At 41.9% G+C, this 24,538-nt stretch overlaps 1 protein-coding gene across 6 annotated transcripts in view; it reads left to right on the top strand.

The window, feature by feature from the left end:
• Window positions 1-24,538, top strand: part of EndoA (SH3 domain containing GRB2 like, endophilin-A) — a 181,463-nt gene that overhangs the window by 99,290 nt on the left and 57,635 nt on the right. For 5 of the 6 annotated variants that reach the window (XM_069313639.1, XM_045733503.2, XM_069318296.1 and 2 more), the window contains one exon: window positions 8,731-8,840. In XM_069313639.1, the coding sequence (XP_069169740.1) occupies window positions 8,731-8,840 (110 nt within the window). Of the gene's footprint in view, window positions 1-8,730; window positions 8,841-12,370; window positions 12,404-24,538 lie in introns of all 6 variants that reach the window. The other variant, XM_045733438.2, reaches the window with a different exon arrangement.

The raw sequence follows: 24,538 nt of genomic DNA, 5'->3' as shown, positions 1-24,538 counted from the left end.
AGTCAAAGAAGGACACAAAACACGGACCGGGGGAACGAAGGAGTGTCCAAATATCGAGAAAAGACCCAGGCGCCAAAAAACTAAACAAAAAGCACCGAAATGCGGGGCAGTGCCCCACAGGACAACGAAGAACAAGATACATGGACAAAGTAAAGTCACTGTAAGACACATGCAAAGTGTCCAAGCAAAACACACAACACCAAACACCCCTGTTAAGTGCCAGTGACGCTACCCTGTCAAGTGGGAAAGTGACAGAGTAGACAAGGACAGATTATGTAACACGGGTGGTATACACACAGGGGGACACAGGCGGAAGCTGAGTACCCAAATGAGCCACAGAGACATTAAAAAAACATTTTACTTTTTTAGTGTCAGAGTAGTTAGGAATTGGAATGTACTAGGAAGTGATGTGGTGGAGGCGAACTCCATACACAGTTGCAAATTTAGAGAAGATAGAGCCCAGTAGGCTCAGGAAACTGTACACCGGTGATTGACAGTTGAGAGGCTGGGACCAAAGAGCCAGAGCTCAACCCCCGCAAGCACAACTAGGTGAGGACAACCAGGTGAGTACCCCACCAAAAGCGAGAACCAGCACCAGGCCGACAGAGTTACCAGACAGTACAATCTCACCTGCTGAACAGACACACCACCATGTCACTACACAGCAGAGCCGTGCAATGTAGCAGGAGCATCCATAGTGGAGAATGTCCAGAGGTGAGTGCCTAGTAAAAGACGAGGTGCATGCAGTACAGAGGCGGAGGAGGCGCCACTCAGAGCTGCCCCACACTCGCAAGCTGAGAAAAGAACTAGAAAATCGTTCCCCACACAAAATCCAGAACACCGAGTATCTAGGGGGTTATGACCGGAGATAAGAGGAGCGAAAATGGCATAGAATCCACGAGAAAGAACGCAGAACACCAACACATGTGTACACTGCCCAGAAACTAAACGACCACCCTGGCCCCAGCGCCCGAGGTACGAACTGCATCACCCGTCCTCCGGGCATCACGGTTCGTACACCAGTCGTACATGTGTAGCACACTACACCATATGCAACACACCAGTCGTATGTACAGTACACATATCGGACATGCACCAGCAAGGTGTACATAACGAATATGAGGAATGTCGAAACAGGAAGGAGAGACAATGTGAAAACAAAAGAAGGCGAAACAGAATCAAAAAAGGAGGAGGACGTAAGGGGACCAACGAGTCTGAGAAAAGACTGGAGGGAAACCTCACTGGAAGTCAACAAACGTTCTAATAATATTGGAAGTACCGAAGAGGTTCGCGAACCAACAAGAACCGAGACAAGCAATCGCAAACGCACATTAGGCACATATGGGCCCAAAGATACCTCAGACCAAGTGACGTGCAGGGATCCCGATACGAAGGGAACAGCATCGTGATAGAAACATGAAAAAGGTGATAAAAGGGGTGAAAAGCAAACCGAGGAAGGACGGAACCGACGGACTCGAAGGGACATGGAACGACAGGCCCGAAGGAACACGGAACGACATGCCCGAAGAAACACGGAACTGAACCCAGGGAGGGGTAGACCCAAAACCAACACGAATGCAGAGGGGGGAAGGAAAAACCCCACTCTGAGGAACTGCAAACCCCCCCTCCGAGGGTATAAAAATCCCAGTGGGGCAAAACGGGGCCTAGGCCTCCCAGGTATCCCCTTCCCAACCCCAGTAACCTCTACAGCAGGACCCGGGGGCCGAGTCGTTCCCCCAAAGCCCCAGCTCCACAAGTAAAAGCCGGGGCAGCCGCACAAAACACTAAGGAAGGGAGCCCACTGGTCAGACCCATATGGCACGACTGCAGAAACAGGCTTGAATGCCTCTACTGCCACCCCGGAAAAGGAAAACCCCCGAGACCACCTGAGTCTCAACCCAACCAGACCCTGCCCAACCCCGAAACCTGCCTACGGTTCAGAGCCGGAAGCAAGGGGAAGGAAGTATGCACAACAGAAGGGGAAAGGACGAGGAGGAGCGGACTGAACCGGAGCCGAAGCGACGCCCACCCCCAAGTCCGGACCCCTATAACCAAAACGGGGCAGTCTTGGGGCATCCGGGGCCGCAACCAACCTAGAGCATTGCAACAACCTAAACCTAGCATGCAACGCCGCAGCTGCCTGCACCCGGTAGGGAGCCGGTCGGCCGAGCGGACAGCACGCAGGACTTGTGGTCCTGGGTTCGATCCCAGGCGCCGGCGAGAAACAATGGGCAGAGTTTTTTTTCACCCTATGCCCCTGTTACCTAGCAGTAAAATAGGTACCTGGGTGTTAGTCAGCTGTCACGGGCTGCTTCCTGGGGGTGGAGGCCTGGTCGAGGACCGGGCCGCGGGGACACTAAAAAAGCCCCGAAATCATCTCAAGATAACCTCAAGATAACCCGCATATCATGAACAGTAGCTTGGGTGAACTTGAGCACGTACAGACAACACATGTCGCACGACTCCGGGTCAAAACAATCATCGACCCAACAGGTAGGATGGCGGAGGCAAAACCGGTGAGTTTCACCCTGAGACAAGGAAACAGAGCAACCTTCAAACTTGCAAGATGCGAGGGGGGACTCAGGGGTCACATCCATTGGACCACAGAGCCCCCATGGGGTTTCCCAGGGCCCTTAGCCATGGTTACACGCTAAGGAAAACCCAGGCAGGGTACTGCGGACCGGCGTCCAAGTCTACCAAACAAACTTCTAAAGCTGAACCCTCAAGACGTGTTCACTCATGGGGGCCAAAAGGGGAGGACCACCAAACACAGAAATACAGATATATATACAGTGGAACCTCGATTAACAAGTGGCTCTATTAACGAGTTTCTCCAGTAACGAGCAAGCCACTCGCAGCAAATTTGTCTCTATTGACGAGCTCGCCTCTATATGGACAAACATAACAGCTCCCCTTGTATCTGGTATAATCTACGACAGAACAACTGACCACTATCCTACCTTTCTCATAGCGAACATGGACATAACACCACCAAAAAGCAAGAAACTTTCATTTAGGCTACACAGTGAATCAGCTTTAGACAATCTTACAGAGGCACTTCACAATATTAACTGGGATTCTGAATTCAATAATACCCATGATATAAATTCATTAGCTAACCTCTTCCTCTCCAAAACTCTAAGCCTCTACAACCTTCATTGTCCCCTTCTTACAAAGCAAGTAACTGACAAAAGATTAAACAATCCATGGCTCACAAGTGGCATTCTCAACTCAATCAACAAGAAACATGAATATGAAAAGAAAGTTAGGATTGGCCTAGTTTCAAAGGAAGTAGCTAAAAGGTACTCATCAATGCTTACCAGTATCATAAGAAAGGCAAAACTTGCATATTATGTGAATAGATTCAATGAAGCAAAAGGCAACATGAAAAACACTTGGAAAACTATCTCTAGTATCCTAGGAACTAAACAACACTCACATAACCAAATAAAACTCTACAAGGATGGGGATATACCGTCAACTGATTTAGAAATGGCAAATGAATTTAATAGTTTCTTTTCATCGGTTGGTGCTAATCTTGCCAGTAAAATCCCACAGACTCAGACACATATTAACACATATCTCTCAGGCAGCTATCCAAACTCTCTTCTCCTTTCACCAATCAGCCCGGCAGATGTTGTGTCCATCATACACTCTCTAAAAACCAAGGCAGGGAACACCAGTGAAATTCCGTCCATTGTGTACAAGAGAGCCTCCCATGCCCTTGCCCCACCCATAGCACTACTGTTCAACAAATCTATAGAGTGTCACACCTTCCCTGATATCCTCAAAAAAGCAAGAGTAACGCCAGTCCATAAAGGAGGCAATCCGGCGGACATAAACAATTATAGACCAATATCAAATCTACCCATTCTATCAAAAATATTTGAAAAAATTATTTACAAACAGCTCTATTCCTACCTCGTAAAATTCGACATGCTCAGCCCCTGCCAGTTTGGCTTCCGGTCCCAAAAGAGTACCAATGATGCAATCATTAGTCTCCTTGACATTATCTATTCAGCCCTTGACAAAAATGAGTTTCCGATTGGACTCTTCATTGACCTAAGAAAAGCCTTTGATACTGTTAATCACAACTACCTCTTACTTAAACTCCAGCATTATGGAATCCGAGGCCTTGCCCTTGACTACATACGATCCTATCTTAGTGACAGACACCAATATGTAACCATCAATGATACAACTTCTTCCACTCTACCAATTACCGTTGGAGTGCCACAGGGCAGCATCTTAGGACCTCTTCTATTTCTTATATATATAAACGATCTGCCTAATGTCTCTAATATTCTCAAACCTATATTGTTTGCTGACGATACTACCCTTATCTACTCAAACCTCAACCCACATACACTAAATAATGTTGTGAATAATGAATTAAAAAAAGTCCACTTATGGATGTCAACGAACAAACTAACATTAAACATCGAAAAGACTTACTACATCTTATTTGGAAGCAAATCATCAAATGCAATTCAGCTACAGATAGACAACATTAACATCAGTAATAAAAATGATGGCAAGTTTCTTGGCCTATTCCTAGACAAGAGACTCAACTTCAGCACCCACATTCAACACATAACTAAGAAAGTCTCTAAGACAGTTGGTATACTCTCCAAAATCAGATATTATGTTCCTAACTCTGCTCTCCTCTCACTATATTATGCACTAATCTACCCCTATCTTAATTATGGTATCTGTGCATGGGGGTCTACCACTGCAAACCACCTTAAGCCCATCATCACACAGCAAAAATCTGCTATCAGAATAATAACTAACTCTGCTTTCAGACAACACTCGGCTCCCTTGTTTAAATCTCTAAACTTGCTAAATATTAACTCCCTCCACACATTCTCTTGTGTCAACTACATTTACAAAACCCTGTTCTTAAATGCAAACCATGCTCTGAAACTCTCCCTGGACAGATGTAATAGGACCCATTATCACCACACCAGAAATAAATATCTCTTTGATATCCCCAGGGTCAAACTTAATCTGTGTAAACACTCTATGCAAATTAAGGGACCTAGTCTATGGAACTCACTCCCTAGTGAATTGAAAAACTGTAAAACTTTTGCCTTATTTAAAAGCAAAACCAAAAAGTACCTAACTTCATCTATTTAGTTTCCTACACTGAGCTTTAAATTTGCTCCGTACCTAGTGGTACCCAATCTCATAATTTTTATGTAATATCAAACAACCTTATCATTGTGTTCATTGCTGTCTTCTTTTATGTGCTAGCCATATGCTGTATTGTGACTACCAATTTTTGTCAACTACCATTCAAGCTGTCATTGCAATCAATCTTATATTGTTTCTGCTGTATTGTGCCTACCAATTTGTTGTCAACTACCATTTTAAGCTGTCATTGCAATCAATCATAGCTACCTATGTGCTTTAATATACTGTACCTATAATTTTCTCTCATCTTTTTTTTTTCATTCCATGTAATCTGTTATCATTTTTTTGTCTATAAATTTTGCAAGTATTTACCTCCTTAAAATTTTCTTAGATTAAGGACCTGCCCGAAACGCTGCGCGTGCTAGTGGCTTTACAAGACTGTAATTACCATAATTGTATCCTCACATTCCTTATGTACATTCTTGTATATGCATAAATAAATAAATAAATAAATAAATATTAACGAGCAAAACCACATGATGCTTCCTAGCATCTCGTGGGTTCTCGCAAATTCTCGGACGCCTCCGACGCCAGTGTTGTTGTTGTATCGCACACGACAAACATCCCTCTGGATTTATTTGAGCTTTTCTTTGGGTTTTTAGTGGTTTTGCGACTACAATTTGTAACACACGATGTATCCAAAGAAGCTGCTTGCTAAAGATAGTGTTGTCAAGAGGAAGAAAGACACAATTACTGTGGATTTAAAGAAGGAAATTATAGCAAAGCATGAGTGTGGTGTCTGTGTGATTGATCTCACAAGGGAGTATGGCAGGTCCTCATCAACAATTTACACCATTAGTAAGGGAATTAGGAGGTAAGGGAGGATGCTGCCTCTTCCACTGAGATCAGGGAAGTGTTTGGAATGTTTGAAAAGGTGAATGCATTCTTGGAAAAGCTGCCCTGATAAAGCAGTGACAACCCGGTGTGTGTAATCGACGTAGTTTTTTATTTGGTGCTGGTCTAACGCATCCTTGTGTGACATTTGAAATGAAATTTGGGTGAAATTCCCAAGAAGAGAGAGTCCGCCTGACTCAGAGGTGGATTCTCCTTCCACACCATAACCCCTCTCCTCCTTCCCACCTCTCCATCGTCTCCCTCAAGCCAGCAACTACTCTTCATAAGGTAAAGTAAATATTAAAACACTACAACAAAACATTTATATTTACATGTGCAGTATTATATTTACATAAAAAAAGTCATACAAGTATGAATGTTTTTAGGAGTGGAACGGATTAAATTTATTTCCTTTATTTTAAATGGGGAAATTTGTTTCTTAAGACGAGTTTTCCAGGTAACGAGCTCGGTGCCAGAACAGATTAAACTCGTTAATAGAGGTTCCACTGTATATACCCCAAGAACAGCGATGGGGGACCACAAAGGCAGACCCCCACCAGGCAGAAAACAAAAACAAAAGAAAAAAACCCACAAGAGGACAAACATACCCAGGCAAAACAGAGCTGGCCACTGTTATTGGTGAAAACTAGCTGTGCAGTACCCTGCACCCCTGCCAGTGACGAAAACTACCCCTACCCAGAGACAAACAAGGGGTAAGAAAAAACCCAGCTGACCCCGAAAAGGGGTCAGCTCAAAAGGCTCGACTGGCTCGGCTGAAAAGGGAGCCGGTCGGCTGAGCGGACAGCACGCTGGACTTGTGATCCTGTGGTCCTGGGTTCGATCCCAGGCGCCGGCGAGAAACAATGGGCAGAGTTTCTTTCACCCTATGCCCTTGTTACCTAGCACTAAAATAGGTACCTGGGTGTTAGTCAGCTGTCACGGGCTGCTTCCTAGGGGGTGGAGGCCTGGTCGAGGACCGGGCCGCGGGGACATTTAAAAAAAAAAAAAAAGCCCCGAAATCATCTCAAGATAACCCCAAGGGCGGCCAAGTACCGAGCAGTAAACGGCACAACGGCGGTAGATCCCGAGGTGACTTGTGGAAGAAGGCCCCCCAAGTCCCAAGGGCAGTATTTACAGGGCACCTAGGTAAGGGAACCCTAGGCGCATGCAGCCCGTGAATCGTGAAATACAACTCCAGGCTCACGCACCACCTGAAGAGACAGCCCTAACCACAAGGCACAGAACTGAAACAAAAACTGAAGCCAGAGGCACGACCGCACCAGACTCCCATCAGCCAAGAACTGAAGGTTGGGTCACTGGCGGGTGGGTCTGGGGCTCCCCCTTCCCCCTCCTGGGGATAGGGGGTTGTGTAGACAGTGGCGCGGCGACATGATGATGTCATGCTAGTTTGCTAATTTTCGTTTGTGGAGTTCTGTCCACTTGTTTGGCCTTCTGTTGCAATAGTTTACTAGAATAGGGGTTTGTTTTTGGGCGCCTATCTTTTTGGGTGCATGTCTTGGTCGATGGCAGACATAGAATGCTCCCAACCACAGGGGGGGAGGGGGTCTCTATAGGCCATTGCTCCTCGTGCCTCTCTAGAGGGGGGGGGCCAAGTTCTGGCTCGTGGTCCCCGGTGGACAAGAATTCCATGCATTGACTGATGCCAGAAAGATATACATATCCATTCAGCCTGGATATCTCTGGGGAGCCTGGATAAATCACATAATTTATATGACATGATAACAATTGATGATTGGTTTACCTGGTATACTACATTACAATCAATAACACGTAGTGAAAAGGATATAAACATAATATTCGATGGTGTTGGGCCGATGACATGTGACCTAATTACACCATATGGGCAGGAGTATAGATTGAAACAGAGGTATAAACCACTAATGTGCACCCACAGATGATAATCATCAGAAGACGATAAACGCATTCACTTAGTAACTAATAACTAACAGGATTTATTGGTAACTAATGAGGGCAGGATTTTTCAAGGGTTAAGGTAAACTCCATTACATTCACATAGACCTATTATATTCTTATTTGCATAGTGTGTGTAAAACCCAGGCAATAAGTGTTTAAATCGTCATATGACAATAACTGCATTTAACCTGTGAATCAACATATGATGATGACCGCTGCCTAAGGATTAATAATTCATTAATCTGCACATTTTGTCCTGAGCAATTTGGTCATTGACGCTTCACTGTAGAATGTACACTTTGATTATTGCTTAATTCTGGACTCTGATATTTATAGTTATACTGTATTTGTTATATAAAATGACTCTGTATATGATAAACTATCTTATTATCAGTAACCTCTGTTGTAGGAACAACTTAAAAAGTTTTAAAATTATAAATATTGGAAATTATTTCTTGGCAATTTGTTTAAATTTTTTGATCAAACTTTACTGTGCACTTGAAATATTACAGCTATTTTAATATAATTTGTATAGACCCATATAAATTGGAAATTATTTTATTGAGAAGTAATTATTAATCATTTATGCTATTGGTAATTATTGGCTATGGAGTTGAGATTTTTCTTTTTCTTAGAAAAGTAGCAGTACTTTACCATGTAATATTTCTTTGAAATGCTTGATCTCTTAGTAATTCATTATGCCTATCTGGCTGGCATATAGGAAATTTAGTAATCTATTCAGCTTATATCATTTTTTTGCTTCAGGAAAAATGAAGCAGCTAGTATCCCAAAGCCAGAGTTTGTGCCAAAGACTCTGTCAGAACTAGGAGTGATGGACTCCCTGAATGGTGGCTTACCATCTACCAATGTTACAGGTAAGGTTCTCAAGCATTACGTTGGACTTGTTCCTAATGGTCACACGACATCTCTCTCAAATTGGTCTTTGCTGATGATAAACTTTGAATTGCCTTTAAGTGTGTTTCCTTTCAGTATTTCTTCCAGAAAGCTTTAAAATTTAGGGGCATATTTAAGCTTGAAAAAAGATGTATGGATTGCTGTGCTAAAATTTACAGTTTAGTTCCTGTATTACTGGCCTGAAAGTCATTGATAATCTGGTTTTCAGATGGCATTCAACATTCTGAATACTGAAATGTACATAAACTCATAATATCTATTTCTACAGTGAATGATATTTTCTTAATTCCACGTTTGATAATTGTCTCATTCATTATTATGTCATGCTTCTCTAATATTTAGGTGTGTTCGTTTCTGCATACTTTGGCTATACAACTTTAGTCTTAATCAAGAATATTTTTGGTTCGCATTACTGTTTTGAAGCTTAAAGATGTAGAAATTTTATAGGTTCTTGTGAACATCAGCACAAGACACAAGTACTTATAATAAATTTTGTTACCTTGCATAAGATTGGATTCCATAAGATTAGAACATCCTCTAGATTTCTCCATTAACTGTATGGGTATTACCTGTCAAGTAATCACATGAACAGTCTTATTCTTGAGAGGGACGGGGGTTGACAAACCATTTCAGGCCTTCTACATGGGGATGTCATTTTTATTTTTTAATTTATAATTGTTATTGATATTATTTTGAAGCTATTTCATATATGTGCAATTTATAGCTGTAGTATTTATAGCTGCCAGAATAACAGAAGTGATCTCTGTTGTGGTCTTGGTGATTTATTCCTGTAATTGCTAGAAAATTTACAAATACTTTTATTGTACTGCCTTCTTTCAGCATTATTCTTCTCCCTAAACTATTTAATGTTACTATAACCCATCACTTGCAGGGGGTATATTTTGGTTTTCTCTGATTATTTTGTTTCAAATTTGACAATGTTGCAACCATATCTGGAGAATGCTTCACACGTCGCAGTGACACTTTCAAGATTTTAGTAGTGTGTTTTAAGGTAGTTAGGCATGTAGTCCTCTGATGGCAGATTTCAGCAGTCTTGTATGCAAAGAATGATCCAACAATGTTTGCATTTGAGCTAATGATATTACTCTTAATATACTGTAGTCTATATCTCAAGAATGGTTAAATATACTTTATTCACATTTGAAGTTTGCATACCATGGCACCATACCATCTACCATGGAAATTTCATCTCTGTAACCCTCATAGTTCTACAATTGCATATTCTTTATAATATCAGGAGACGAATTCGCTCGTCAGATCTTAGAATCCATCTCACAGATAACTTATATGATGAAAACATCCAAAAATGTATTTGTAAATATGCCAGAGAACAAAAAACAGTATTAAATCAATATTGGAAGAGACCTAACCAACAAATAAAAATGTAGCAACTACACAACAATGAGAAGAAAGGCAGGAAAAAACTTTGAGAAATAGATAGCGGACAAATGTAAAACAGAATGCTACATTTTCTACAAATTCATAAAAAACAAATTACACAAAAAATAAATTCTGGAGATTTAGATTGAGGAAACAGATTTATAGACTAAAAAGAAAATGTGTGAAATGCTGAATGAACAGTTCCAACGTGTGTTTGGTCAAAATGAAGCTTTCAGAGAGCCTGACGCAATATAGTTTATAACAGAGTACCGAGATGTAATTATTTAAGTGTAGTTACAGGATGAGAGCTATGGTCATGGTGTCCTGTCTTCCTAGCACTCTTTATCATATAACGCTTTGAAACTACTGATGGTTTTGGCCTCCACCACCACCTCACCTAACTTGTTCCAACCGTCTACCACTCCGTTTGCAAAAGATGTGTTCAAGAGATGAGTTAAAGAAAATCTTCTTACGAAGCTAGGCAGAAATAGATGTAACCTGCCTTTGTGTTCTGAGGGGAATATTAAATCCGAGCTTAGCAATCCACTGCAAATTATTTTTCAGACATCCTTTCAAACAGAATCTGCAGAAATATGGAAAAGTTCTTTTTTTTTTTAGTTATAATTGGCTGGAACAGTATAAGTGAGAAGGCGACGAATGCCAGAAAGCTTCAGTGGTTTCAAAATGTCACATGACAAAAGATTATATGGTATATGGGAAACCACGAACATAACTCTTCCTTTAACTACACTCGGTTAACTACACACACACACACACACGCACTCAGACCCCAGCTTATTGTTGCTTTACCACAGCAAGGGATACAGGCATAACTTGCAGGACACAATCCTGCAGATGTTTTATCTGAATTTTACCTGAATTAACCTAAGGGGGCCACTATAACTAGTGGTCTCGACGAGGACAGGAAGTTGGCGTGTCAAAATGTCCCCCCCCCCTCCTTTTGCTACGATGTTCTTTTCCAGTTGAACTTTAAAATTTAACAGAGTTATGGCATTTACAGCTGTGGTGGGTAAGTGGCTCCATGGGTTTATAACCCTGTGGGTTAAATAGCTTCTCCTGTTCTCAGTCCTACATTGTGGGCTGCATTGTAATTACCTCACTTAGGTAACTACAATGCAGTCCACAATGTAGGACTGAGAACAAGAGAAGCCTGTTCCTGAGCCTATAACCCACAGGGTTATAAACCCACGGAACCACTTACCCACCACAGCTGTAAATGCCATAACTCTTAAATTTTAAAGTTCAACTGGAAAAGAACATCATGGCAAAGGGGAACGGACCTTTTGATACGCCGACTTCCTGTCCTCGTCGAGGCCACTAGTGATAGTGGCCCCCTTAGGTTAATTCAGGTAAAATTCAGATAAAACATACTGCATATTTCTACCCCTCCTCCTTCCATCTTGATCCAAGTTCACCTGACATTTCCATTTCCTGGTCAAGGACAAAGCCACACATAAGAGATGAGTATAACAAGTCCTGTTGCACAGACAAGGACAGAATTACAAATAAGGTGCTGGTGCTACAAGAACGGAGGCGGGAATGACAGCCACAAATTTTGCAATAATGATGACGCTTATGAGTGTACTGTACTAGGAAGGGAAGGGAATTATGAGGAGGAAGCACCAAGTCATTACGACTATATAGCACTTGGAAGGGAGCAGGATATGCTCAGTTTGTCATATGAGCAATCACTCGGTGATGGATAGAAATTGATTCTCCACTGTCTCCCTTCTCAAATAATTGAAAAAAAAACATTTGCAAAGTTACTTACAATACTTAAAGATAGATCAGCTACAGCCAGTGTATCGAGTCGACGGTGGGCCATGAAGCCATGGCTCGCTGAGTAATTTTGAAGTTGTCTTAGAAAATGGCGTCTGTTGAGCAATTACTCAAATCATTTTCTATAATCAGTAAAATATGAAGCAAGTGCATGTGTTAATTAAGCTATTGTTGATAGTATTTCCAAATTCTAGTTAATTGATTTATGTGTAATACAGTATTGAGAGAGAAAAAAGTCATAGCTCAAACATTTAATAAGACAATTACACTTAAATAAATTATTTTGCAGTTGTGAGTTGCTACCTGGTACCTGATAATGAAGGTAATTCCTTGTTGTTTATGGAAACTATTTACATAACAATATTTCTTCCTTAAATTTATTTTTTAATTTCATACTAAACTATAATATGGTAATACAGTACATGTAACAAATGATAAAAGTAACAACTTTCTTAAGTATACATGCATACCCTGTTTAATGCCACTTTGTACACTCTCAATTCATGATGGTACGATGTCTCCAGAATGATGTTTGTGAAAAAACACACAGACTGACCTTAAATGTAATGAAGCACCTCTTTCTGTTGAGTCCTCAGTGGCTCCCTGTTGCTAGCAAGTAAGGTAGCTCTGTACACACTGCATCGCACCAAGCTCTCGTGAGTTACTAAAAGCCTAATGGGGACCACAGGGCAAAACCTGGCGCACTCTCATAGGTGCAGAGAGCAAGGGATGTTAGCTCACCCTAACTGGGAAATAAGCCACTAGAAAGGAATAGCATAGAAAATCTAAACTCCTCTGAAAACCAGTTCCAGTTCAACTCCTCAGTCATGAGCTGAGCAAAGACAAAAACCAAGGCAGTAGGAAAATGCATTGCCTTCGATTCAATGCTGGTTTTCTGAGGGGGTGGGGGGCTCCATTGATGGTTCTGTTATCTTGTCACAGAGCAGAAGCCTAGTAACTCCCAAAAAGGCGCGATTCAGAGCCAGTTAACCCTACCCAAAAATCCCACAAACTCCTTGCAGGCCTGACATATTAACATGATAATGTGCTGCCAACACCCAGTTGGAATGCCAAAACCCCAATGTTGAATATCAGTCCAAAACATTTGAGAACTCAATGTTATCTTATGGGAATTTATGATCATCGGCCCAAGGGTTGAACACAGGCTGGCTAAACTTAATGACACTGTGGATGATCGGAAGCAAACGAACAATGAACCACAAACACTGGGTCAACAATCAATTCATCACCCGGATCATCCTTATGAGTACATGAATAACAGCAGACCTCTGCAACCATGCACAAAAAATGAAGCAGGGAACCAACCCCAAGAGTTGACAACTAATGAAATTCTCCAGAAAGCAGCTATCTCATTCTTTGACAGAAAAGATGATGACTGCAGATGAAGAAACTGCCCACTAGGGTCCAAAGAACAGCACTTCACCTCCGTAAGAGTGTTTGAAGCTCCCCGACCCTACACTCGGAAGCGAGAACCCCAAAAAATGTACTTTAAAATGAATCTCGAGACAAAGCCTTGGATATTAACACCGAGTAAAGCCTCCAGCACTTCCACAAACCCGATAACATTATTTTTATTTGCCAACATCAAGGGTACAAAAACACATGTATGAAAAAAGTACTGTGCTTGTTCCAGTATGTTTTCTCATCCTCATATTGGACATAGACAAGGACACAATCTACAGTACTGTATCATCCTTTGCAGACGACACTAGAATTTTTGACAGTAGTCAACATAGAGAACACAGCAAACCTCCAATCAGATGTAAATCAGGTCTTTCAATGGGCTACAGAAAATATGGTATATAATAAAGATTAGTTCCAGCTCCTGTGCTATGGAAAAAATGAAAATATGAAAACAGAAACCACGTGCAAAACACAGACAAATCATAACATAGAACGAAAAAGCAATGTAAAGGATCTGAGTGTACTCATGTCGGAAGACCTTACCTTTAAAGAATACAATAAAGTAGCCGTCATGACTGCAAGAAAAATGACAGGTTGGATAACAAGAAATTTTTACTCTAGAGATGCTATACCGATGATGATGATGATACTTTTCAAGATGCTGGTGCTCTCTAGAGTGGAATATTGTTGCACAATGACAGCCCTTTCATAGCTGGAGAAATTACTGACCTGGAGAGGTTGCAGAGATCCTTTACTGCTAGAATCCACTCAGTAAAACATCTAAACTATTGAGACCGACTAAAATCCCTAAATCTTTATTCTCTTGAGTGCAGGCAGGAGAGATGCATAATAATTTACACGTGAAAAAATAATAGAGGGGCTGGTCCCAAACCTGCACACAGAAATAACACCACATGTAACCAGAAGGCATGACAGGATGTGCAGAATACCCACGTTGAAAAGCAAAGGTGCAATAGGTACCCAGAGACAGAACTCTATCAACATCAGAGGCCCAAGACTGTTCAACATGCTTCCACTACACATAAGGGGCATAACTGACTGACCCCTCACAGTGTTCAAGAGAGAACTCGATAAACATCTCCAAAGGATACCTGAGCAATCAGGCTGAAAGTCATACGTCAGGCTGCGAGTAGCTGTGTCCAACAGCCTGGTTGACTAGTCCAGCAATGAGGAGGCCTGGGCAATGACCGGGCCATGAGAATGCTAAGCCTCGAAATCATCACATGGTAACCACAAGAAAGAAAGTGAAAGATAGAAACCTCTGCACGTGATGAATCCAAGGAATCAAACTGAACACTGAAGTGAGCATGGGAGAGGAGTAGCAGAGAAATCAAGCTCAAACATCAATGGTGGCTGTGAATGATCTGCTTCATGGAGTGAAAACCCCTTACATATGACATCAGAGACCAGGCAGAAATGAAGAGCATCCATGGGCCCCTCCTTGTCCTCCAACCCCAGCCTTGAAGACTACATAGGAAAGTGAAGACTTCAGGATTGAGCTAGGATTCACACTAGATGCCCAAGGTAGAAGGATGTCTCCCTCTGGGAAAATCTGTGCCTCATCCTTGTTTAAACACTGATATCTCCAGAACTAAAGGCAATAGACCTGAGACAGCAAAATGCCGGCTCAACTGCCCCCACCACCGGCAAGAAAAGAGCAGACCTCTAGAGCACCAGTAACCAAACCTAATCCCAACCCACCAACCAAAACACCAGGACCTGAAAATGGCCTAGAATGCAGTCAGGAGGAGAGAGAAGCAGCCCAGCACATGCAAGCCAGGCCAGAAATGGGGCAGAAATAAAATGATGGAAAACACCAGCCAACGACAGGGGCACCTAACCCCAGGACCCGGCACCACAACAGGAAAACCACCTGCAAAGTGAAGCTGCCCTTCACATATGCAGTCCCCGTGGTATAGTGGTTAAGACGCTCGCCTGGAGTTTCGTGAGTGCTTTGTCCTGGGGTTCATATCCTGGCTGGGGAGGATTTACTGGGTGCAAATCCTTAACTGTAGCCTCTGTTTAACCCAACATTAAAATGGGTACCTGGTTGTTAAATGATTCGGCAGGGGGTTGTATTCTGGGGAACGTAGGATTAAGGACTTGCTATAAATGCTATACAAACTAGTGGCTGTAAAAGAATGTAACAACTCTTGTATATATAAATAAATAAATAAATGACATACACCTTAGTAAACCATCAAAGCTCCTGCCACATAGGCAAAAACTGGAAGGAAAGGCAAGAGAAATAAACAAGACACACAAACCCTATCATCATATGGGACATGGTCAGAGCAAAACAAACAGCAGCACATGGAAATAACAGAAGTGACAGGGAGTGTAAACAAACCCAGGGGCAACCTGCTGGGGCAAAATGAATGACTGTCAGCATATAGTAGAACAGATGAGCATCCCTCACATTCACACCCAGTGAGTGTAAGCTCAGTGGGCCGGTCCATATCCAAACTACACCAAAGACCAGCAGGGGTATTCAAGACCCTTACAGCAAAAATTAGGCAAGAACACCAGGTGCAGGCCTTGGGGTTATACATAAAATCCTTGACTGTCTTCAGTAGATGCCTCCATAATTTTGGTCAGTTCAGCACAAATCCCAGGTTGTATAACTTGTATCAGGTCAGGGTGGTTCAGTGTTAGAGGTTGTGGCTGGCAGTCTGCCAGTTGTGGGTTCGAGTCACCTGAGAGCTTCAGTTGACTTTCTCAGTGATGGCAGTAATGAGAGTGATGCGCCGACACTGATGGCAGGAGTGAGTGATGCGCCGACACTGATGGCAGGAGTGAGTGATGCGCCGACACTGATGGCAGGAGTGAGTGATGCGCCGACACTGATGGCAGGAGTGAGTGATGCGCCGACACTGATGGCAGGAGTGAGTGATGCGCCGACACTGATGGCAGGAGTGAGTGATGCGCCGACACTGATGGCAGGAGTGAGTGATGCGCCGACACTGATGGCAGGAGTGAGTGATGCGCCGACACTTGATGGCAGGAGTGAGTGATGCGCCGACACTTGATGGCAGGAGTGAGTGATGCGCCGACACTGGTGGCAGAAGTGAGTGATGCGCCGACACTGATGGCAGGAGTGAGTGATGCGCCGACACTGATGGCAGGAGTGAGTGATGCGCCGACACTGATGGCAGGAGTGAGTGATGCGCCGACACTGATGGCAGGAGTGAGTGATGCGCCGACATTGATGGCAGGAGTGAGTGATGCGCCGACACTGATGGCAGGAGTGAGTGATGCGCCGACACTGATGGCAGGAGTGAGTGATGCGCCGACACTTGATGGCAGGAGTGAGTGATGTGTCAACACTGATGGCAGAAGTGAGCGATGTGCCAACACTGATGGCAGAAGTGAGCGATGTGCCAACACTGATGGCCGAAGTGAGAGATGCGCCAACATTAATGGCAAAAGTGAGAGATGCGCCAACACTAATGGCAGAAGTGAGAGATGCGCCGACATTAATGGCAGAAGTGAGTGATGCGCTGACACTGATGGCAGAAGTGAGAGCGATGCGCCGGCATTAATGGCAGTAGTGAGAGCAATGCGTTGACACTGATGGAGATGTTGATTGGTTGAGGAGGAACCACTCTTCTTATGGCCTTCATATGTGAAAATAATGACTGATAAAGGATAAGATTTGTATACAGGTGGAGAAACTTGATTTTTTTTTATGATTCCTCTGATTCTGTCAAAGGCCCAATGAAAACAACTCAATTTCTGAGTTTGGCACACGAGCTCACCAATTGAATTGCGGTCTTATGAACATGACTTGTAAAAGTTGTGTTCCTTCCACTAAACATGACAGGACCGATTCAACCAGTGGATCAAAGTGTTCTGTCAACTTTATACACTACTGCCTGTGCTGTACCTTTACTAAACAGGTGGAGAACGTTTTCTTGTTCCTTGCACCGTGCAAAGTATTATTTGAGTGCACACACAAAATGGAATTCAAAACAAGGGTTTTGTCTTCCTGAATTATTAAAAACCATTCCCTGAGCATTGGACAATATCCCCAAAATCATATCACTTTTCAAGATGGCAGCTGTTTACTAGAAGCCTCAAATATCAATTAGAAACGTGTAAGCGGAATTTCAAAGATTGTTAAGTACCTAAAGCATCTTAGAACATTATGTGAACCATAAAACGAACATCTTAAAATGGTATATACATCTCAAGGGCTAAAGGACCCCATTTTTGATGCCATCAACCAGTGTAAAAATTCTGGTGATTTGGTGAAATTAAGAGAACCACAACATTGAAGCTTGTTTGAACCAGTGAACATGAGCCTCAGCAGGTTTGGTACATTGTACTCTGTTGGTGAGGCAGATGCTTAAAATTCCTAACCTTGGTCAGCTGATGTGAAAAGACTGAGACGACACATACAGTGAAGGTAAACAATGCACTAAGGATTGGTCAAAGTCCTTCAACATAATGAATGGTATCGGAAACTTTTGTAGTTGTAAGAAATTATAGTCAGTCATGTCCTGCCATAAGTTGACTTGCAGAGAGAGAGAGTGGTTGTCAATGACCTTGTGCAGCTTGCCAACCATGACATGGAGCAGCTTTGTTCTTCTGACAGTGATGACAACTCAAAATGATGGTGTATTCTATAAAATTATCACAAGAGGTTTTGACAGAGGACATCAATAAGATCATGGATCCCCTGGATCTCTTTTAGTGAAAATAAAAAAGATGATAACTACAATAGTGCAGGTTGTTGTTAATACACTCTTGCCATGTAGAACTGCTCTAGGAGAAGCAGCTTTGAGCTTTCCAATCAACTATTGATGCCTTCTTCAATTAGGAGGATGAACCACAATCTGGCCCATCTTCCTGCCTACAAATCCAATATGGGCTTCCAATGTAGCCAAGTTTACTGTAATTGGGGTTTGGCCATATACCACTGAGCACAATTATTTGCTATATTTCATTGTTCTTTCAGTAACATTCATTTATCAATACAAAATATACTTTGTAACTCATGTTTATTATCTGCACAACTTCTTAATCCAATAACCACTCGTGTGTTGATTATAAGTAATAAATTGTTGGAAGTGCATCTTCAGTGCAATTGCTATACTAACCAATATACCTGTAGTAGTGATCCAGTTAACACTCATGTTTCTAGGAGTGTATTCCCCAGCATTAATCAGGGTATGCATGTATTTCCCAAGTTCTTATTTTCTGGGATTGTTTTTCCCACCTAACACGCGCCTTCCATGACGGCTGTGACGTTATTGAACTATTTCTTCCCTGCTCCGAGACGGCGGGTCAGGTCTCGGTGATACTCTCTACCTGGGATGCCATCCAGATTATTTGTTATATTCCTAGTGTGATATCTTCCCACTATTTAACATATAAATATAGTTCATAATTATGTAAAAATTTCTGCTTGAAGTTGGTAACACCCCTTGCAATGGCCTGAATAAACTAAATACATCTTATTATTTGCATTAGATGCATTAAATTAATACCTTCCAAGACACTTTTTAATGTATACTTTAATATAGTTATGATTACTTTGTAAGATTAAATAATTGCCGCAGTATGTCAAAGCCTGGTAGTGTGTTGCCAAGGTGTTTGAGTGCAGTGTTTGGGTAATTTGTTGCCTAGACAGATGCTGTCGAACAGTTTTTGTACTTTATATTATGCCATAATTGATACACGTGTTAGGGGTGTATTTGATGATATTTGGTCTGATTCTGATCTTAACTGAGACAGGTTAAGGAAGTAACCTTCATGTTATTCAAGACTTTTGTTTTCTTTTAGAAAGTGGCAACTACTATTATAAAGTTGCCTATTGTTACATTAAGAAAACCTATTAAGTTTCAAATTGCAACCATAATAGGTTGAATTCAAGTGGCTCATGATTAATTAGGTTTAATTTATTCTGGATTAATCTGTGATTATTAATAACAAGATTAATTTCCATAATTGATCCTTAGATTCGTTTTTTAATTCTTCAATTTTAAACTTCGTAAATTACAAATGTTGAGAAGCAATACAGTATATGGATACATGCTTGTGGTATGATGTGGATAGCCACCATTCATTTTCACACCAGCATTTTAACTGTACTCGTTATAAATATGGATTAAAACCCAAAATATACAAGGGGATTCATTCATTTATAATAATAGAGACAATGAAAGAGAAGGAAAGTAGGTAGAATTAAATAACTGTAGTTTAATGATGTGTGTGTATTTTGTAGACATTATAGTGTATTGGTTAATGCATTTCTCTAAAAGTGGCTGTCTCATCATGTATTGTGTAATGTAAGTGCTGGTATAGCCAAGCCTAAGGGATCACACTAGGCCTCTGATACATGTGCTGACCTACCAAGAGTAAGGACCCAAACTAAGAAAAATCCACCAGAAAGGTTAAGCAAAATGAAACCAAAATAACTGCGTGAAAGAAAGAAAAATGTACCCTGAGATAAATAAGACAACCAAGCATTACTGGGGAAAATAACACTTATTATGCTGATTCCTGGGCTGCATGTCTGCTGCTTTCTGATTAGCATATAATTACCTAAGTGTAATTACCCAAGTAATTACCCAAGTAATTACCCAAGTGTAGTTACAGGATGCTAGTGGTGTCCTGTCTTCCCAGTACTCTTCTTCTTCTTCTTCTTCTTCGTGATACATATAGTTTGCATGAAGGGTTTCTCTTCCCGATGACTGCACTGAGACAGAATGCAGTTGAGAACCACAGACGTGGCACTCACAGTGGCACATCAATGTTCATAATTTGGCAGAGGTTGGAAGCTATTGATGTCTTCTATTTGTGTGAGGATAAAGACAAAAATAAACATATGAGTGGAAATGAACTCAGGATGGCAAAGATGAGGAGTTGTGTCGATGCTGATAGCAAAGTGTTGCTGTTCTATGAAAAGTGTGGGGTTTAGTCAAGATACTGAGTTTGTGAGTCGGAGTATGTTTTTAGAGTAGATTAGGGGGTAGGGTAATTTAGACTACATTAAATAATGTGGGGTTAATGTGTATAAGGTTAGGTTAGTTGAGGATGGGTTATGTTATGTTGTCGTATTTTGAATCTTTACAATTGGGATGTGATTGCATCAGTCTTCTTTGACATGCCAGTAGTACAGCGTGTTGAATATCTGGGAGTGGTTGAAGGATGTGTCATGGGAGCGTGTTGTTTATGTGGTTTTTCGGAGTGCCAGGAGGTCGCTTGGAGGTTTGTACAGCTGTGGATTTCTTACTCATAGTGCTGGTGGTTGGGGTTTGTGACACGTCAGCCTGGGGGAGTGACTTGGGTAAGGTGTGCTAAATAGTTATTTAGGAGTTTGTTCAGCATCAGTTCAAACAATTTGTATACAGCAATGGTAGCTGCATTAAGTTGGATGTTATTGTCTGTAGATATGGATTTGGTGTGTGTTGGGTCAGCCTCGGGGATGGGTTGGTTTACTTGTGTAAAGAATTTAGTTAGGAGTCAGTTCAGCATCTTTTATAGTGCATTTTCAATGCAAGTGACAAGAGTTTCAACAAGATTGGGACTCACTTGTACGTTTTGTGGGAGAGGTTGGTACTCTGGGGTTATAGGATGGTCAGTGACAGACAGATCGGGTACAAGCAAAGGTTGTGGTTGAGTGTTAGGTAGTGTTTGATGATGGGCTGAGTTAGGTTGTTTCAGTACATGACTGTATTGCAGGTTGGTGGTAGGGAGAACTTTAGTTTCTCTTGCTGCTGCTATGTATGAAGGACATTGTTTGAATGTAATGTCATGATTACCACCACAGTTTGAGCAGGTGAGTGTATCTGATGCACAGTCTTGTGTGTAGTGGGAACCAGAGCATTTCCCATATTTGATGTCTTTGGTATAGCCTTTTGAGGTTTGGTTAACACTTTGCCGTGCCCCGCACGCCACCCCTCAACTGTGCGATTTGGGTCCCAGCGTTTCACGGGAGCGCGCGTTAATTCTGAAAAGTGTATACTCTCTTCAACTTTGTCACCTTAATTCTCGTCCTACGAGATTAAATTTGGTATCATTGTGTTCGCAATGGAATTCTCTAAAGCACTAAATGCATATAAACATCAAAAGCCCGGCTAATTACCCGCAGCAAACAGAGAAAGTGCAAACGAGTTACCCAGGAGCGCGCAAAAGCGATAAAATGTGTTCACTCTTTTCACTCTGGTCACCTCAATTTTCGTCCTAGGTCTTTCATTTTGGTATCAATGGGTTCGCAATAGAATTCTCTAGAGGAACATTAGCATATAAAATAAAAAACCTGGTCACGCTCCACCCGCCGACGAGTTGAAGACGGGCCACGTGTTAACCGTGAGTGAGCGCCCAGACGCCTTCCAGCTACACTCCCAATTCCTGCCCACAAATGTTTAGTATTTAGTATTTTAGTATATGTAGTATTATAGTTTAGTATTTTTTGTGTAGTAGTTGTACATCACATAAGCATTGTAGATAGCCATTTGCACAAAATAGATGGTCATTTTCTTCATCCATTTGTGAGTTTTCCTTATGAAGTGATAATATTTGATCATATGGTCAAAGTGATCAACACCTTTCATGTTTGTATTGTAGTCACAGATTGCATTCGGCTTGTTGACAGTTACCAAACAGTCCCCAAAAAATCGGATAAAAACCTGATTTTTGGCAATTATTTTAGTGGATGACGCAATGCTGCGTCATCCCCGAGACTACCGACAGTAAACGGATGACGCAAAGCTGCGTCATGCCCGGGCAAAAGTGTTAAAATCTTCACATTTAAAGCACTGAGTGGGATGTGGTACGTATACATCTAATTTATGGAGGAAGCCGTTAATCCAGATGCGATCAGAGGGAACGTAGTCTAGAAAAGTAAGCAGGGCAGTGCCTGTATCACTTGGTTCTCCGTTTGTTCTGTGCATAAATTTGTTTGACTCCAAAGATTGGTATGTCATCTGCCTGAAGTTGTCCCTTGATGTCGTCTGCACTAATGTCTACAATAGGTCGGATTACAAATTTAGCTAATCGGTCACTTAGTAGTTTGTAGCATCTGACTTTGTATCCATGTCAGTAATCTCTGACAGCTCTAGTTCCTCGCTGTGTTTGTTGTCCACTGTGATTAAGTTTCTTTGTTTATTAGGTCTGATATCATGCACTTTGATCATAAATAACTTGGGATCGACATGATATAGGATATTTTGTGCCCTGTTATTTTGAAAACATTCCTATCTTCGGACGTATCATCATCAAAGGCAATGGTGAACATTTGCAAACCAGGAGAACTCATCCTACTTTAGTTGACTGGAGGATGTTGATACTGAGGCCACGTAAAACTGGGATGGTCTCTGTATGCCTCTAGATGCTGGTGGCGTTTCATTCTCTAATCTGTTCACCTTACTGTGATGTATACTGTCCAGGGAAACTCCTTTCAATCGTACTCTAAGACCAGGAGACCATCTTGATCTAAATGTATGCCATATAACAGTAGTCTCTTAAAACCCTCAAAGGTATCATGAGTGTTTAAAGGAGAGATGCTGTGAACACTTCCAGCTGTTGCAATGTTGCCTCACTCCCTCCCCAGTACTTTTGTCGTATAAGACTTTGAACCTACTGACGGTTTTGGCCTCTACCACGTTCTCACTTAGCTTGCTCCAACCATCTATGACTATGACAAAAGAAAACTTTGTAATTTTTTAGCACCTTTGTTTCCTTAGCTTGAATCTGTGTCCTCACGTTGAGGACTATGTCTACCAGTCCCTGTGCAGCATGCCCATCGGTTCCCAGGTAGCGTGCCTGGTAGCTCCCAGGCTTTGTCTCAACCTTTTCAGCTGTGTGCTCTGTGGAGTATGTGTGTTTGCTCTCTTGGTTGCAGTGTCTGTCTTTTTAGTAGTTATGGAAGAAGCACAAATGCATTTGTGCTTCTTCCAGCTAGGACATAATACCTCTGGTTTCAGGGGCTCTGTCTCATGCTGGTTGTGCCTGGTTGTGGGTTCTGGAACTCTGGTCTGGGGCCAGATTCACGAAAGTACTTACGCAAGCACTTACGAACCTGTACATCTTTTCTCAATCTTTGGCGGCTTTGTTTCCAATTATTAAACAGTTAATGAGCTCCAATTATTAAACAGTTAATGAGCTCCGAAGCACCAGGAGGCTGTTTATAACAATAATAACAGTTGATTGGCAAGTTTTCATGCTTGTAAACTGTTTAATAAATGTAACCAAAGCCGTCAAAGATTGAGAAAAGATGTACACGTTCGTAAGTATTTGCGTAAGTGCTTTCGTGAATCTGGCCCCTGGTGTCCAGTTCTCTTTGGCCATGGGTTCCTGGCAATCCTACTGGGGATTTAGTCGTTTGTTTCATCTTTGCTATAGAGGTGTTCCTGCCATCCTGGTTGAGATTTCACTCATGACTGCACACTGCAGTGTGATGCACATTCAGTGTGCAGGCAAACATGGTACCATTTTATAAAAATGGTAGTCGAGAAGAACCTCTAAATTATAGACCCGTATCATTAACAAGTGTGGTAGTCAGAACACTAGAAACAATAGTTTAAGCCAAATGGGTTGAACATCTAGATATTAATGATATAATACCAGAAAGACTATGGTTTTCGAACGGGAAGAGTCCATGTAACAGATCTACTTTGTTTTTGTGATAGAGCAACAGAGATACTACAGGAAAGAGTTGGTTGGGTTGACTGTGTATCTGGACCTAAAAAAGGCTTTTGACAGAGTCCCACACAAGAGGTTCTTTTTTGGAAACGAATGTGCAGGAGGGGTGACAGGGAGACTTCTGACGTGGATGAAAAATTTTGACACGAGGGCAATAATCAGTGACAATGTATCTGACTGGAGGAGTGTTACTAGTGGGTTCAGTTCTTGCACCAGTAATGTTCATCGTCTACATAAACAATCTACCAGAAGGAATACTGAATTATATGAACATGTTTGCAGACGATGCTTAGATACTGGGGAAGATAGGAGATGCAGACGATTGTCATGCCTTTCAAAATGAAATAGATAAAATAAATGC

The sequence above is a fragment of the Procambarus clarkii genome, chromosome 1, assembly GCF_040958095.1.
Source record: "Procambarus clarkii isolate CNS0578487 chromosome 1, FALCON_Pclarkii_2.0, whole genome shotgun sequence".
In the NCBI taxonomy this organism is placed as follows: domain Eukaryota; kingdom Metazoa; phylum Arthropoda; class Malacostraca; order Decapoda; family Cambaridae; genus Procambarus; species Procambarus clarkii.
Note: the sequence above shows the minus strand (reverse complement) of the source record. Positions and strands in the feature narration are given on the sequence as shown.